A 16448-nucleotide genomic window follows, 5' to 3' on the forward strand; every position below is an offset into this window, starting at 1 on the left:
CTCTGAGGGAGCAAACCCCTAGGGGTAGTGAGTTCACCAAACCAACTCCATTTCCTCACCTTGCCTCCAACAGGCTCACACATTCTGTGGGCGCCGGGATAGATGCATAGCTGATGCGCTTGCTGGGTCCTCTAGCACTTGTGGGATTGCCTGGCAATCAGGAGTGCATAACTGTGTGTTAGAGACCACGTAAGAGTTTGACGGGAATTTAATTCTCAGTAACTCTGTGAAGCAGCAACGACTCCTCCCATTTCACAAGGAGGTAGCTGAGGTCCCGAGCACACATGGTAAATGGTAGAGCAGGGAGAAGACAGATCTTGTGCTTCTATACCGGCGGTCCTAACCACCTAGCTGTCTCCCAGCAGTAAGTGCACCATCCCAGAACAACCTGCCAGCTCTTAAGGATCACAGTTCTAGGCATCAAGCGATGAGACCCGGGAGCCCTCCGGCCCCTCTGTGGCGGGAATAGGGGTCCTGGTGCCCGGAGCACGCTTCTCCCGCCTGTGCAGGGCCGGAATGTGCCTGTTGGGATGGCGCCGGGCCGGGGACAGACGGGGACCTGGCCAGAAAGTGGCGGCGGGAGTCGCGGGGCGGGAACCACCTCTCCGGCTGCGTCCGGTTCCCGCCCCTCGGGCCCGGCCGCAGGGCGGGGCTCGGGTCGGGTCCGGGCCGGGAGCGGTAGCCGGCAGCGGGAAGCGGCCGCCGCCCGGGCCGCGCCGGGAGAGGCGAGGCGAGGCGAGGCAGGGCGGGGCGGGGCGCGACGGGAAGGGAAGGCCGCGCCGGGCCGGCTGCAGCCGCCGCGCACCGAGCGCCACGATGGGGCTGGAGACCGAGAAAGCAGACGTCCAGCTCTTCATGGACGACGACTCCTACAGCCGCCACAGCGGCGTCGACTACGCTGACCCGGATAAGTTCGCGGACTCGGGCTCCGACCGGGATCCCCACCGGCTCAACTCGAACCTCAAGGTGAAAAACAGGGGCGGGCCGTAACCTGGGCCGCGCCACGGCCTGGGGGCGCTGGTGCTCCCCCTTTACGCTAGCCCGGATCCCACCCTCCACCCTCGCCACTGGGTCAGCCCTGTGGGGTCCGGGACCCAGAATCCACATGCCTCGGGGTCGCTTGTGTAACCAGGAATTCTTAGCCAAATTCCTGTTCGCCCAACTTGACCCTGAGAAGATAGGCAGCCCAGCCCGCTACTCGCACCCGAGCACCCCTGGTTCCCCGGGGGGGGGGGGGGGGGGCGCAGGTTGGTGACAGTTCGGGATCCCTGTGTCTTGCCTCTGCAGGTGGGCTTCGAGGATGTGATTGCAGAGCCTGTGTCTACGCACTCCTTTGACAAAGTGTGGATCTGCAGCCATGCCCTCTTTGAAATCAGCAAATACGTGATATACAAGTTCCTGACATTGTTCCTGGCTATCCCCCTGGCCTTCGCTGCAGGAATTCTCTTTGCCACCCTCAGCTGTCTGCACATCTGGTGAGAAAGGGCACACAGGGGTGGACCAACTTTCTGAAAGTAGGAATGTTCTTTGCCACCTGCCCCCTGCACTCCCCTTCTCCCAGGCCAGCTTGCAAGAAGGTTCATCAGTTCACCCACACAGTAGCAAGAATTGGGAGATCTGGTAGGGCGTATGCTTTCTTTAGAATCACAGGTTGGTTGGGTTAGGAGTTTAAACAGAAGTAATGTTCCTCTGTCCTCGGGTGTGATTTTCCTTCCGATGTTAATAAGGCCCAGCTGACTGGAGGTGGAGACCTGGAGGCCATGCTTCCTGCCACAAGTTGTTCTCTTATAGGGCTGAGTTAGGACTTGTGCCAGTGGTTCTGGGCTAGGATCTTATTTCTTTCATCACCTTTTATTCAGTCACCACCTGTGCTTGGGGTAAAACAAAAGTGATCTCTGAGCAGAATGCCAGTGACAGTATAACTGAACAAGGATATCAGACCTGGCTAAGCAGTGCTATGGAGGGCTGCTCCAATCCTGCCACTAGCAAATGGCAAGGATGAGACCAGAGGAGATGCCATGTGTGTGCAATTGTGAGGGGCCCTCAGCACAAATGAATGAAAACTCAAGCTACGTAGGATAATGAAATGAGAAGTCCTCCAAATTACTTTTCTGCCTATGAGACATGGAGAGTGGCATCAACTTCAAGGGAAAGTAAGTATAGAAACCTGCTGGGCATTGGTAGGATGTTTTGAGTAACTTTATTCACACTCAAAATGCATCATAAAACTTTGAAGAATATTTTAAGTGTTAAAATTTTTTTGAAGGAAACGTTTATATTTACCTAGAAGTTGTGCTGTTATTATATTAAAAGATATTCACTTTATCCTGAGAGAAAGAACATTCTGATCGCCCTGGAATATTGCCACAGTTGTCAAGCTTGTGCTCTAGGGCAGTCCTGGTGACATGTATAATCCTAAAATGCCTTGGTGTCTTTCTTACTCACTTCATATGGTATTGCCACACCCTAACACTTGTTGTGTCCATTGTTAAAAGTTAAGAAATTATTCTCAGTTCCCTTTTACCTTGTAAATCAATATCCTTTAGTCACTTAGCTAGCTAGTTAGCTCAACCAAATAAATTTACTAAATGCTTGGTTTGTGCTGGGCACTGGGCCCAGGATGAGTAAGACAGATGTAGTATCTGCCCTCAATTTACTCCTAGCATATCAGGGCAACTGGCTAAGTATAGAAGTACATGCTGAGGAAAACTCTGGTAAATCTGTTGAGGAAGGGGGAGGCACTAGGAAGTGTATGTAGAGAGAAAGGAGTCTAAAAAGAGGGGTTTTTCTTAAGTTTATTTTATTATTCATTTTGAGAGAAAGAGAGAGAGTTTGTGCAAGCAGGGGAGACGCAGAGGGAGAAGGAGAGAGAGAATCCCAAGCAGGCTCCTTGCTGTGAGCAGGGAGCCCAAAGTAGGCTTGGCCCCATAAACCATGAGATCATAACCTGAGCCAAAATCAAGAGTCAGACACTCAACCAACTGAGCCACCCAGGTGCGTCTAAAAAGTCTTTTAAAGGGTAAATAAAAATTCACCAAATAAGTAAAGGACAAAAAACAACTATTTAATTTGATCACTAAAGATTGACAACAACTAAAATATATTGAGAGTGCCACAAGACTGGAAGAGGATGAAAATCTTTGCCTTTATACATAAGCAGATTCACAAAGGCCAGATGTATAGTTAGCTCATATTCTGACATTAGCATATGGATTTTTAAAAAGAGGCCTCAGCCAGCACATAAAACTCTGGATTCCTAATGAACTGAAGCCAGTCATCTAACCTCAAAAATGTGACACACTGAGTAACCACATAGCATATTGTGAAATGTTGGCTATGAAGCTATTTGGAAGTATAGAGTGCCATATTTATAATCAACAAAGCTGGGCTTTCCTAAAGCACTTGCTGAGGAATTGAAAACAAAATGGTTTTCATTTACTAAATGGTGGAAAGCTACAAGTAAAGCTACAATTACCCAACGATGCTTCTCTTCACCTGGCTCTCCTGAAAATGGAAGGTGTTTTTTGTATGTGGTGCTTCCAATGATGAATCATCAAATCATTTCTTTTTCAGTCACATAAAATGTATTATTTAACCTCAGCTCGCTTTTCAAATTACATTCATGTGGAACATTAATATTTAGCCATCACCCATTCATCATCAGGCAGCTGTGATTGCAAGTAGAGGAGTAACTTCAAACAAAAATGGTTAAAGGTTAGTTTATAAAACTAACTTGATAAAATAGATTTATCATTAATAGATTACATTCCCATGACATGATAAGACCAGACCAAGGAGAGGTCTTACAGAACAAATCTATTTGAGTAAGCCTTTATTCTGTTTCACTTCTTTCTTTTTTCTTTGGGCAGGGAATAGGGGTTGTTTATTATAAAGAGATTTGTGGCCAAAGCGATGAAAAGTATGCAGCAATAGATATTCAAACCACATCACTTCCTCACCGTGGATCTGATTTTAGATTCTTTAAACAAATAACAATAAAAACACCTGGAGCTCAATCTGGTGATATCGGATCCTAGGTCAGAAGTACAGGTCATTAGGGACCAGTGGATTGTATCGATACCATACCACATTCAGATTGAGATAGTCACCTTTAAGCAACAGCAGATTATTGGTCATAAGGGGATCATATCAAAGAAATGTGCCTGGAGCTCCCTTACCCCTTGTTTTTGTTGGGATGCAATTCAGATAGATTGTCCAACTTATAGAAATATAGTGGTAGCACTTTCACTTTTAGAAGAAGTATTTAATATAGCAAATTGCTAATGACAATGCAATCTGCATGATACTATAGTTAATACAAAGCTAAATAAAAGTCTCTGTCCTAAACACTTTGTTATTCAATGGAGGAATGTATAATCTTATAAATTATAAGATTTCTTTACAAAGTGTTTGGATCATTGGATCTTCTGACCCACGGTGAGAGAACAACAACTTAAAGAAAATTAAAATGAAATTAAAATAAATTTAAATAAAATAGATTTAAATAAAATTAAATTAAAATGAGTTCACCACATCCTATCAACTTAAGTCTCAAATGTGAGCAACTGTACTTTGCTGAACTAGAAAGTCCATTTTGTCCGCTTAATTCCCTTTTAGGACATGGAGATCTAAGAAGTTATGGGGAAAGAAAATGTCTTAGCCTAAGGAAGAGTGGAAAGTATATTGTACTCTCAGTGAAGTAGATTTGGTTAGGAAACTTTCTGATTTAAAGTTTAGTCTTAGAGTACATCAATTTGAGATTGTTTTAATTGTTTTCACTATATATTCTGATTTCAGATTGTTCTATTTATACATGATGGCATCATATATACATTATAATAGTAGCATCATAAAGACATTCCAAGGGTATATAATAAATGTTAATCCCTATAGCCAATCATAAGAGCTCCTGTTCATACTTTAATTTGTAGTGATATGCCCAGGGCCACAAATCAAGTGAGAAACATAATGGGATAAGAAGTCAAAAGTTGTCATCATTCTGGTTTCCATTCAACTGTTTAGCTTTGAAACACCCAGTAATTAATTTCTTTAAAAATTTAAGTCTTTAGCACTTAGAACAAAACACGAGATAAATATAAGTGTATAGACAGTCAGTATGAATAATTCAGTATTCCAAAAATATCTCAATCAGACATTTGCCTGGTCTTCCTTTCACTTTTGACTAAGCACAACAGACCTTTATTTAAGTCACATTTTAATAGCAAATCAAGAAAATCAACCTTACTTCCTTGTGCCCATCCAGATAATAATAAAAATTCCATTGAGGCTCCCAGCAATTCCTGAGTGTTCAAAGATACTTTTGTGCTCAAATAGCACTACCACAACAGAGAGCATTATTCAGAGGATTACATAGAAAATTAATCAGCATGAAGAATATGCACGTTTGCAGTTATCTTAAGAAAAGACATAGAAAAAATAATTTCAGGATAGTCTAGGTTGTTTGTTTTGTTTTGTCTAAGAGTTTTGACAGGGTTCTGTCAAAGTACTTGCAGGGTTCTTTTAACTCTACCACACAGCTCTTGTAATGACTATGAAAAATTAGTAATATTACATGTGACAGAATGCTAAATTCACTTCAGCTCAAACGTTTAATAAAGGTCAAGGATGTCCTCACTTAAGGAGCTCCAATTCTAGTAGGAAAGACAGAAATATAGCCATCTACTTAAGATATCCTTTGGTAAATTTGAGGATTAAGAAATTTTATTTTAGTACTTTAGAAGCACAAAAAAGGAGTCTCCAACCCAGCCTGGATGAAGGGGTAGGGAAGTGGAATGAGGAAACAGAAAAGGCTACCAGGAAATAGAACCTCAGGGAAAAATGAAGAATTAAGCAGGTTAATGTTTAGGGGCAGCGATCAGGTAGATATATTTACCGTTTTATTTATTTTTTGTTTTACTGATTCAGACAGCATGCCACCAATAGAAAGAGTACTGGTATTTGTCATCTACATGCCTGTTTATTTTTTTAAACAACATATGTCTGTGCATCCTATCACTATGTGGGTCACTATTCATTTACCTGTTTCAAATGTTCGACCAAATTTAGGTAAATTAGGCCATTATTGTATCTTTCCCAGCATGTGCAAGAGTCAGTGGCCTTATTTGGTAACATCAATAATCCTTACACAAATCTTTTCCTCCATTCCAGGATTATAATGCCTTTTGTAAAGACCTGCCTAATGGTCCTGCCTTCAGTGCAGACAATATGGAAGAGCATAACAGATGTTGTCATTGCCCCATTGTGCACAAGTGTAGGACGCAGCTTCTCTTCTGTCAGCTTGCAACTAAGCCACGACTGAACACTTGGACCCCAGGTCTAGAGATTTGGATACTGTAATACTTCTGTGTTGTTTTAATGTAAAAGCACTACTGTTCTGTTCATTTCCCAATTGTTCTAATCGAGCAAATTTTTAAGATAAGCAACCACTTTTAGAAATGTTTATTGGCAGATCTTTTCAAATAATCCTTTTCTAATTAATAGCCAAGGATTTCATAACAAACTTTATAGCCCAAATTAAACAGTAGGTTGGCAACACTTAATGTTAAAGGCAGACAGTTTTTGCTTTAGTAAAAAAGTATACATTTCATAATGATGAATTTATAAAGATCAAGGGACACTTCTTAAACGCTATAATAGTTTTGTCACAACTGCTCATAAATAATATGCAATTTCTTATTTTTTTACTCTGAGAGTAATACTTTTAAAATTACCTTTGCAGAAAAAATCATGGCAATATTTACGGGAAAAATATGTACAGAAAAAAAAAAAGGTCCTAGGAATTACAATAACAAAAGCATGCAGTGGTAATAGATATCAAATATAATAAAACAAATAAATGTGAAAATAGATTCATGAACATCTGTTCCTTTAAATGAGATATTGTTAACCTGCAGGTCTATTTAATAAGATGTTGCATTTTACTGTATATTTTGTACTTACTGTAAATGTTGCTCTAATCGGATTGCTTTCAAGTACCTTTATTATATTATCTTATTGAACTAATATATAGAATGATTAAATGTATCTTTCCTGGGGAACTTCATTGGTGAGATTGCACTGTCTTGATTATGTAAGCATAAATATCTTCTTTGGGAATAGAACATAAAAGAGCGATATATAAGATTTTTCTTTTTAAATTTTCTAACCAAAATCCTGAAAAGTTTTCTGACTTAGGTTTTTCTGGCTGTGACCTTAAAAATAATCCAGATCTAAATGGTATTTCATCTAGGAGATGCTTTCTCTCTTATAGTTAGAAATTAAACCTGTATTCTGCATTCCTGTTAATATCTCATTTTACCTTCAAGTAATACTGGTGCTATTTAGTAACACTCAACATAAAGACTATTTTTGACACTTAAGTACTATTTCAACTACAGTGATTCATGGAGAAAGACTTATAGGAAAGTTGTCAATTTGTTGGGCCCATGCTATTGAGTTCCATATATATAAGTTAAAGAGTAACAGATACAGACTTTGAAGATGTTATCTGATATGGATTTTGTTAGTATAAAATTATTCTTATCATTTTTGAACTGTAAAGTCCTATTCAATATTATAAGTCACTATTCTTTTAAAAATCTCATTATCCAAAATGATAGGCATGTACAAAATATGTTTATGATATAAGTGGTTACTATAATTTACATATCATAAAAGTCTATAAATGCTCAAATTTCAGAATTACTATCAGAACCTGAATTAACATTCCTCTGAACATCTTCATAGATGATAAATCTTCATTCAGTGAATATTAATTTTACTTTTCCAAATTACTAGGACTAGTGAATATAAAGGATGACTGAACTGGAATACTATTGGGGCCAAAATAAACAAATGATTAAATTATAAAATTCCTATCCTTTTGAAGATAGCTACAAAAGAGACTTCAAAATTAGAAAAGATTCTCATGATCATTACCTTAAAACATTACCACTCTTTTGACTATATAGATTTTATTATGTTAGTTAAAAAGGTCAGTCTCATGACTACAGTTATACTATAAACAATACAACTATGTATTTGAAGTGTTTTTTTTTTAATATTTGGATCTGTTGATTGGCTAAAAGTATTTGATTAATAAAATATGTATTTAAATAAATCATAAGCTTAAATAAATCATATCTTTCCAAATAGCTATTGACAAGTTTTAAAGCCAAAATAAATACACATAGTCATATAACAAAACCTATTAACTTTTAACAAGTGAGATATATGACTTCCTTATTTCTGAATAGCATTGATTACTGTCAAAATGAATTTTTACTGAGACTTGCCATTAGCTATTTTATTTCATAGACTGAAATTCTGTACCAAGTGATCCAGGTTTCATGTGCAAACATGTTAGTTCTTTTCTTCAGGGGTGGGGCAAGTAGGCAATGAGTCTCTATAATAAACTTTCTAAAAACCCATAATGTGTTCATTGTTTTTATTATATTAAATACAAAATTAATCAATAAAGAACCTTTTTAAACCTTGTTAAAACCCCATAATAGAAAAAAAATATGAGTTATTGCTTATTCAGGAACGTATTTGTGAAAAATTATGGGATTGGTAATTTGTTTTCTCAGCACTTAAACTGGTTCCCTATAAATTTTTCTATCATTTGATGAACAGTATACACAATGAATTGTTCATAAACCCGTCATACTTCATCTTCCTCATGAAATGAAAGTCCCTTGCTAATCCTAAATAAACTGATAGTTCTGTTTTCAATTTTTTAAATAAGAAAGTAAAACAACATAAATCACATGTACTTGGATACTGGTGCCATGAAGCCAGACTAGAGTTCAAAATTATTTTTGGAAAGTGAGTATGTGAAGAGTAGCTGCTGATATTGGCATGGATTTTCCCATCAGTTAATCTGGAAAAATGACCAGCTTCTAATAATAAAGCAGGTGTTTGGCTTTTTAAAATGCTTTTTATAGTTTTGAAAAATTTTCCTCTTTTCAATAGTCATCCACATCCCATTGATTTATTTAGATGCCTTTCTTGGGAAGCTGTTACAGTGCTGTGAAAAGGGCCCTGCCTTCCAGGTTAGGCATCTGGATTCCAGTCTCAGCACTGCCATTACTGAGGTGTGTCACCTCCTGCAAAAGGTTTCACCTTGGGCTCTCAGTTTTCTTATCTTTAATGAAAGAATTGAACAAAAGGAGGTTTCAGGAACTTCCTATCTCATTGCTTTCTGTGACATCAGTTGGATAAAGCCTTGGCGCTGTATGCAAACGAATCTAGCTGTTCAGGAATTTTCTAAAAATTAAAAATTTTCTGTCAGTTAGAGGGCTGATGTGCTATAAATACAATAACAAATACATTCACTTTTCACTCTTCAGTTGACTGTGAAGATGAGTGTGTGGCTTTGATTCTCTATGACAAGGATTCCTAGATTTTGAACAATTCTGAGGATTATTGTTACATTTTCTCTGAAAATAATGTGTTCCTCTATTTTTTTAGTTAATTAAAGTGTATTGTATTTGAAGATGTTTCTGCCAAAATCACTGCTATTGCCTTCTTCATCTTTTGCCTGGCTAGTTGCCACAGCTGCCTAATGGGCCTCACCTCCAGCCTTCAATATTATCTTCTCTAATCCATCTTCCCCTTCAAAAAATAGTGATCTTATCAAGACTCCCATGACATTCTCCTGTGTTAAACTATCAATTGTATGTGGTTGCCCTTAGACTAAAATCCAAACTCTTGAGCTATTTAGACAAGGCCTTCACTACCAACCCATTGCGGTCTACTGTAGCCCTTACTGAAGTGCCATACTGCTCTTAAGTGCCCAACTCTCTCTTCTGTCCCCATGCCCACATCACTCCTCTCCTCATGGCCTGTCCCATTCCTGCTTCTAAAACTCCCCCACATCGAGTGCCTCTTCTGTGTCTTCAGATAAAAATCTTATGCAAACCCCTATTGTTACTTCCCACATGGTAAAACTAACCCTGTTAATCCCCTCTAGACTGCTAGATAGGTCGTTGAGAACCAAAAACATGACTTCCTCTTTGTTTCCTGGGATTATGAAATGGTGCCCAGCACATAGTGAGCTCAATCAATATTTTCTGAATAAATGACTATGTGAATAAATAGTTGAAAAAAACTTGGAATGACTGCAGAGCTGGAATGGGGATCACATTTCAACTTCATAATTTTCTTTATAAAGAAAGAACCAAATTTTCTTTATTTGCAAGAGAGGTTTGAAATGCACTGATTCTAACAAGATTTCCTTTCTCACCATTTTCTCATTCATGAATCATCAAGGTGGGAAAACAAAAATGTATGTAAAACAGATATATTTCATCCTTGTCTTGTGATGCTTGTCTTTACTCTTAATTCTCTTATCTAAAATGTATTCTCATTTCTGAAGTGTAGGAAATACTAGCACTTAAAAACTCATTTGAAAACATGCTTCCTGGTATTCTAATATATTGCTCTTTCCTTTACTATCCTATTTCCCATTTTGAAATGTATAATGCTAAAAGATAGTTTTATGGAGTTTTACATTTTAGAAAACCCAGTCCCATATGTTGTCTCATTTGAATCCCAGGACAAATTAAACAGCATGGCAGAGAAATCATATACATAATGGCTCAGTTTTTATAGCTTGCAGCTTTGTCATTTTAGGATGTTTATTTGAGATAACATGAGCTTAAAGGATTTTTACAAGGCTACACATTAACAAACTAAAAAAAAAAAAAAATGTAGGTACTGCTACAGTGAAAAATTACCACCACAATGCAACTTATCATAAACCAGGATTTGGTATATTTCCTTCCTTCAAGGTATATATGTGGGGAGGACAAGGGAAAGAATTATAGGAGAAAAAATCAGAGGATAAAGATATACTAGATATTCAGGCAATAATTTGTAGGGATCAGAATAATTTGGGCTTCCACAATTTAATCATCACAATCTCCTTTCCTATTCACCCCCAAACAGCAAATGAGCAAAAGAAGGCACTCTTTGTTGTACTTTACAACATTTTTGTACCCACTCCTTAGCCGTTTTCTTTGGACTATATCTGAACTGTCACCAATAGAACATTACACTTTGATGCTTGCTTAAGTAAAAAGTACCCTTGGGTAGGGTAACATTTACATCCATAAACAGTCATCTATTACTTTCATGTGAATAAGAAGGGCATATTGAAAACTACATGAGGGACCTGAGCATGAGGGCCTTGACCTGAGTTCCATATGTGACTACCATATACCGATTAAAAGACACAGCACCAAAGAGAAAATTGGGACAGGAAAAGGGAAAATAGAAGGCTCCCATGATACAATCATCACCCATCACAGTTTTGCTTTTGGACAGCCCTGCCCCAAACCTCTAGTGAAGGGGGACGATGGAAAATGAGCAGGGATAGACGAGTTGAAATCATCTAAAGACTTTCCTTTCCTTCATAAAGAAATGTTATTTATGTCTTATTGAATGAAAAGGGCTGGAAGGGTTTGTGAGGGCTTTGCTACCTCCATGGGCCCTAAAGGCAATGCAGAAAAGCAAAAGTTAAAGTATAAAGAACACTACAAAGTCTGACTATCTGTCTCTCTTCCACCTTGCCTCTCTGTGCTGCTGACTATTGCCATGTGTCCGTAGCAAAGAAAGAAGACTATGCAGCAGTCAGAGAAATCAGAGGACACCACTTCAACAATTATCCAAAAATAGGACAGAGACACCTATCTGCCTGCACTTGGACGTGTTAGGTCACTCAGCTTGGCTGCACGGCTGGAGAAGTGGTTTTTGCCATTATAGGAAAAGGTAGGGGTGGAAAATGATGAGAGAAAGGAAGAGACATGACTCAGAGTGGGAAACAGCACGTAAGCAGGGGAAATATTTCTCCCAGACATAAATGCATCAGGAAGAGATTGGAGCAAAAGGTCATCTTTGGAGCATTCTTTTCTTTCCCTGCCTCCTAGTAGCTTGTCATCCAGCACCTGCCAGTAACAAAAGGGGAGGGAAGGGCAGTAAGCAGGACCTGCTTCTCTAGCTGAATGGCATACCAGTTCCAGCCAACTGCTGGCTCAGCTAACTGGGACAGTGAAACAAGGAGTCATTTGGAAAGTTGCAGGGATAAACACACAGTTTCCCAGTGAGGCAAGTAGCAAGGATTAACCTGCTTCTTTTACTGAGGGGGAAGCTGGTTGGAATCCTTCATGCCTTATATCAGCAGATGAATTCTGATCTCCGATACAAACAATAACATTTACATTTGGTGAGCATTTATTACCTACTAGGGTTTTATTTAACCTGCACAACAACCCAATGATATAGGTTTTATCATCATCCCCATTTTTCAGGAGAGTAAACTCACGCTCTGAGGTTGAGGGATTTTCACAATGGGAGTTAGAATTTGAGCCAAGACAATCTGACACCAAAGTCTAGGCTCTTAATCACTACAGAGATGATTTGCTATTTCTAGCATGTGTCATAGCTGTTCTAATGATTTGTTCTCCCTTCCAGCCAAATTCTTCTTTTTCATTCATCATTCAGTCATGTCACCTTCCCTGCCCTGAGAAGCACCTTTTTTTTTTTCCTTTCTCCCATCAATGGAGTCAGTTCCAAGTCCTCAGTGGTAAGAGCTCCCCTCAGGCTGGTAACTGAGTTCCCTGTACCCTCTTCACTCTGCCCCCTTATGATCCCTGAGCCCTCCCCTAGCCTTAGACCATGCTCTCCTGAGCACACCTTCTCCTTCCCTTTATGACCTGTGCTCTAGGCCCTACACTCTAGCTTAGGTCAGAAAAATATTTTTCAAATATCATTATTCTTACCTTTTTTAAATTTCATAAAATTTCACTATCTTTAACAAAGACATCCTTAATATGTATCAAAAGCACAATGATGATATTTCTCCTCAATACCTGACAGTTTGACACATAAAATATTAATAGTTACAGTAATAATTTCTATTTAGACTAAGCATATATTTTTCTTTTTTTTTTTTTTTTGATGTTTTTTTTATTTATTTTTGAGACAGAGAGAGGCAGAGCATGAGCAGGGGAGGGGCAGAGAGAGAGGGAGACACAGAATCCAAAGCAGGCTCCAGGCTCTGCGCTGTCAGCACAGAGCCCGACGCGGGGCTCGAACTCACGGACTGTGAGATCAGGACCCGAGCCGAAGCCAGACGCTTAACCGAGTGAGCCACCCAGGCGCCCCTAAGCATATATTTTTCTAAACAGAGGGCATATTTTGTATCTTTTCTTATTTGGTTGGAAATTTCTTGTCAGTTTGTACATCTTTTAATATGTTATCCAATCTTATTGGCAGTTATTTAATCTTGGAAATCCCAAAGAAAACCAGATATAAATTTGTTTCCTCTTATAGCGTAATTTGCTCATGATAAATTTTCAAAAGAAGAAAAACTGGATTAATGTATACAACCATATTAATGGTGTAGTTGTATATTGTCTAACTGCTTTACAATAGGTTTGTACAAATTAAAATTGCAATAGCAGTATGTGCTAGTCAGCATTTGTGTATATATATATATATATATATATATATATATTAGTAAAAAGTTATACATGTATATGTAATTTTTACTAAGGTATTCAGTGTTATTGTCGAACAAAATTGTAGTATTCCATTGTACCCAAATAAAAATTTAGTAAACTTTTTTTTCTATAGTGATAACAAGTATTGTGACCCTGATTCTCATTTATCCCCCTGAGTTTTCACTCATATCTAAAATAGTAATGCTGTCTGTGCTTTGCAATAATGGTTATCCTAGAGCCTACCATAGGGCATGGACTTTATATTTCCCAGTATTGGCAATGGCTAGAACAGATCTGCCCACTCTTCTCTTCCTTTTCTCTTTCTTCTCTTCCCCTTTCCTGTCCAGTCCAATGAATTGAACACTTTAGATGGTTTACAAAGTTTTGCTATGAGACAAAGAAAAACTGAATGGACCATACAATATGATCTTGATGTTTTTAGAACTTTGTCTTAAATTATTTAATTTAACAAAATTTAATATTCTTTCTGATTAAAACTTTGTAAACTACAATGCACCCAAGTAAAGAAATCACCAAATGAACATGTCTGTAATGGCAAATATTTTTTACATTCATATTTTCTCACAAAGTAACAGCCATAAACTAATCAATATTAAAAGAGGGAGCAATATTGAAGATGAGAAGTCGTAACACTGGAATATATAAAATGAAGCATAAGATAAACTGAACCTTCCTCTCCAGTTTAGATATGATCTAGCTGAGGCAGTCACAGGAATAGGACACATCATTTGGGGTTAAATAATATAAACAAATAAAAACAATATGGGGAAATCTCCAAAGAGTATTTAGCATACTTAACCAATTTCATGGGCTCCTTGTGTAGGGGCCATGCAGGGGGTGGAAACGGTATGAAAAGGGCTAATCAAAGCATCAAAAATAAAAGACCAAAAAATCATTTGCTATCATGCAAAAGAAACAAGTGAGCAATCAACTGAATTATTTATATACTTTTTTTTAATGTTTATTTACTTTTGAGAGACAGAGCATGAGTGGGAGAGGGGCAGAGAGAGAGAGAGAGAGAGAGAGAGAGAGAGAGAGAATCCAAAGCAGACTCCAGGCTCTGAGCTGTTCAGCCCAGAGCCCAATGTGGGTCTGAACTCACGAACCATGAGATTGTGATCTGAACCAAAGTCAGTAGCTCAACTGACTGAGCCACCCAGGCACCCCTTTTCTATTGAAATTTTATTTAAAAAATACTCCTTTAGAAAAACTACCACAAACTCGTAGTTTATAAGCCAGTGATTCTAGGATATATCTGTGATGATTTGCCAGCTTTTACTTCAGAGACTGGAATACTTAGGGTATAAAAGTCAATTGTAATTATTATTACTTTTTAATTTTTTAATGTTTATTTATTTTTGAGAGAAAGAGAGACAGCACAAGCAGGGGAGGGGGAGAGAGAGAGGGAGACACAGAATCTGAAGCAGATTCCAGGCTCTGAGCTGTCAGCACAGAGCCCAACCTGGAGCTCAAACCCACAAACTGTGAGATCATGACCTGAGCCGAAGTTGGATGCTTAACCGACTGAGCCACCCAGGCACCCTACATTTTATTTAGATGAGAGGAAGATCCTATCATAATTAAAAATTTGAAATAGACCACTGAAAAAGAGCCAGTTATTGGTACTATTTACTCTAAAAGTGATTAAAGGGCCACATGAAACATGAAAGATAACGATTCTATTAAAACTATTTTTTTTCTGAGAGAGAGAAAGCCTAAGTGGAATTCTCTTAATGAAAATTCTATTACAGTAGATATATACACACAATAAGATTGTGATCATAAATATATTCAAACAAAGGGAAATGGTAAAAAGAATATTGTAAAATATTTTTCCTGCAAGAACTTTGGGGATGATGAGCATTAATCTACCTGGGACAGATTAAATGTAGGCAGGTTCAATGCTGCATATTCATTTAACTAGGGATTAAATAAATGAACCAGGAATTCTGAGGTTTGCCCAGCATGAAACACTTCATGGTTCAAGATGAGGTTGGGCTACTTTAAAGCAGTCCCTAAGAAACTGCTCTGTCTTCTTATAAAGTTAACAGGCTAGTTCTGCCTCAACTCTTATTACTGGCCAATACTTTTGGGGTGTGGCTAACAGGATAGTTTAATATAGCTCAAGACCTTCATAGCAAAAAAAAAAAAAAATCATGTTGGCTGCTACCCAGTTTTTAATTCTTGATTTCACAATCCAAGAAGACTTCAGTTTATAGAAATGAAAAGAACGGCCAGTTCTCTGCAAGCAACTTGGCCAACTAAGCCTGTAGGGTTCCCCCTTAAATGATGCTTCCTTCAACATGTTTACAAATATTTCTTTAATAGTATGTTTGTTACTTCCTCTTCTGGAGTTGGGATTCCCTGTTAAGTCATCTAGGCTTCAGTTCTACTGTTCTTCCCATCACATAAAGGTTATTTTTGCATGTAATTGTGGTGGGGGGGGGGGTCTTCATTTATAGTTCTTATATTGGAAAGTAGTATTTGCTGTCATAACTCTTGCTTTTAAAATGCCCTCAGAGGAGTGTGCATTTTCAAGTTTCCCCTAGATCACAGCTTCTCATAGTTTAAAGTGCATACAAATAACCTGGAGACCTTGTGAAAGTCAAGATTTGGATTCAGTAAATCAGGAACTGGGCCTGAGATTCTGAATTCTAACAAGTTCTCAGGCCATGCTGATGCCAATGCTGTGGCTCCCTGGACCGCACTTTGAGTAATATAGTCCTAGTAAAGCTTGAGTAAGACATGGAGAGAGAAGACCATGAAGCAGCTGCAGACAGAAAAGAAGAAACTGACAGAGATATTTGTTGGGCCCTATCAAAGGATTCTACAATCTGTCCATAACTATAATCCCCCACACCTGCTTTTAAAACACATTCACATTTCCTCTGAAGTGAGCTGAATTGATTGAAGGCAAAGCCA

The 16448-nt window shown here is 38.5% G+C and overlaps 1 protein-coding gene across 2 annotated transcripts; it reads left to right on the top strand.

Annotated features, from left to right (window-relative positions):
• The first annotated feature begins 360 nt into the window (after positions 1–360).
• CAV2 (caveolin 2) lies at positions 361–8429 on the top strand. 2 transcript variants are annotated; one of them, XM_043589315.1, is made up of 3 exons: positions 361–966; positions 1288–1475; positions 6169–8429. In XM_043589315.1, the coding sequence occupies exons 1-3, from the start codon at positions 517–519 to the stop codon at positions 6317–6319; spliced, it is 789 nt and encodes a 262-aa protein (XP_043445250.1). In that variant the 5' UTR covers positions 361–516; the 3' UTR covers positions 6320–8429. The 2 variants fall into 2 exon arrangements, with proteins under 2 accessions (XP_043445250.1, XP_043445251.1); XM_043589316.1 differs by lacking the exon at positions 1288–1475 and having other exon boundaries at positions 647–966; positions 6169–6357.
• The last annotated feature ends 8019 nt before the right edge of the window (positions 8430–16448 follow it).

The sequence above is a fragment of the Prionailurus bengalensis genome, chromosome A2 (assembly GCF_016509475.1).
Source record: "Prionailurus bengalensis isolate Pbe53 chromosome A2, Fcat_Pben_1.1_paternal_pri, whole genome shotgun sequence".
Classification (NCBI taxonomy): domain Eukaryota; kingdom Metazoa; phylum Chordata; class Mammalia; order Carnivora; family Felidae; genus Prionailurus; species Prionailurus bengalensis.

Bases quoted from the DNA above. Each gene is read 5' to 3' on its own strand.
- CAV2 (XM_043589315.1), top strand. From the start codon at position 517: ATGTGCCTGTTGGGATGGCGCCGGGCCGGGGACAGACGGGGACCTGGC. The intron at 967-1,287 runs GTGAAAAACAGG...TTGCCTCTGCAG, and splicing joins GGCTCAACTCGAACCTCAAG to GTGGGCTTCGAGGATGTGAT. The intron at 1,476-6,168 runs GTGAGAAAGGGC...CCTCCATTCCAG, and splicing joins CTCAGCTGTCTGCACATCTG to GATTATAATGCCTTTTGTAA.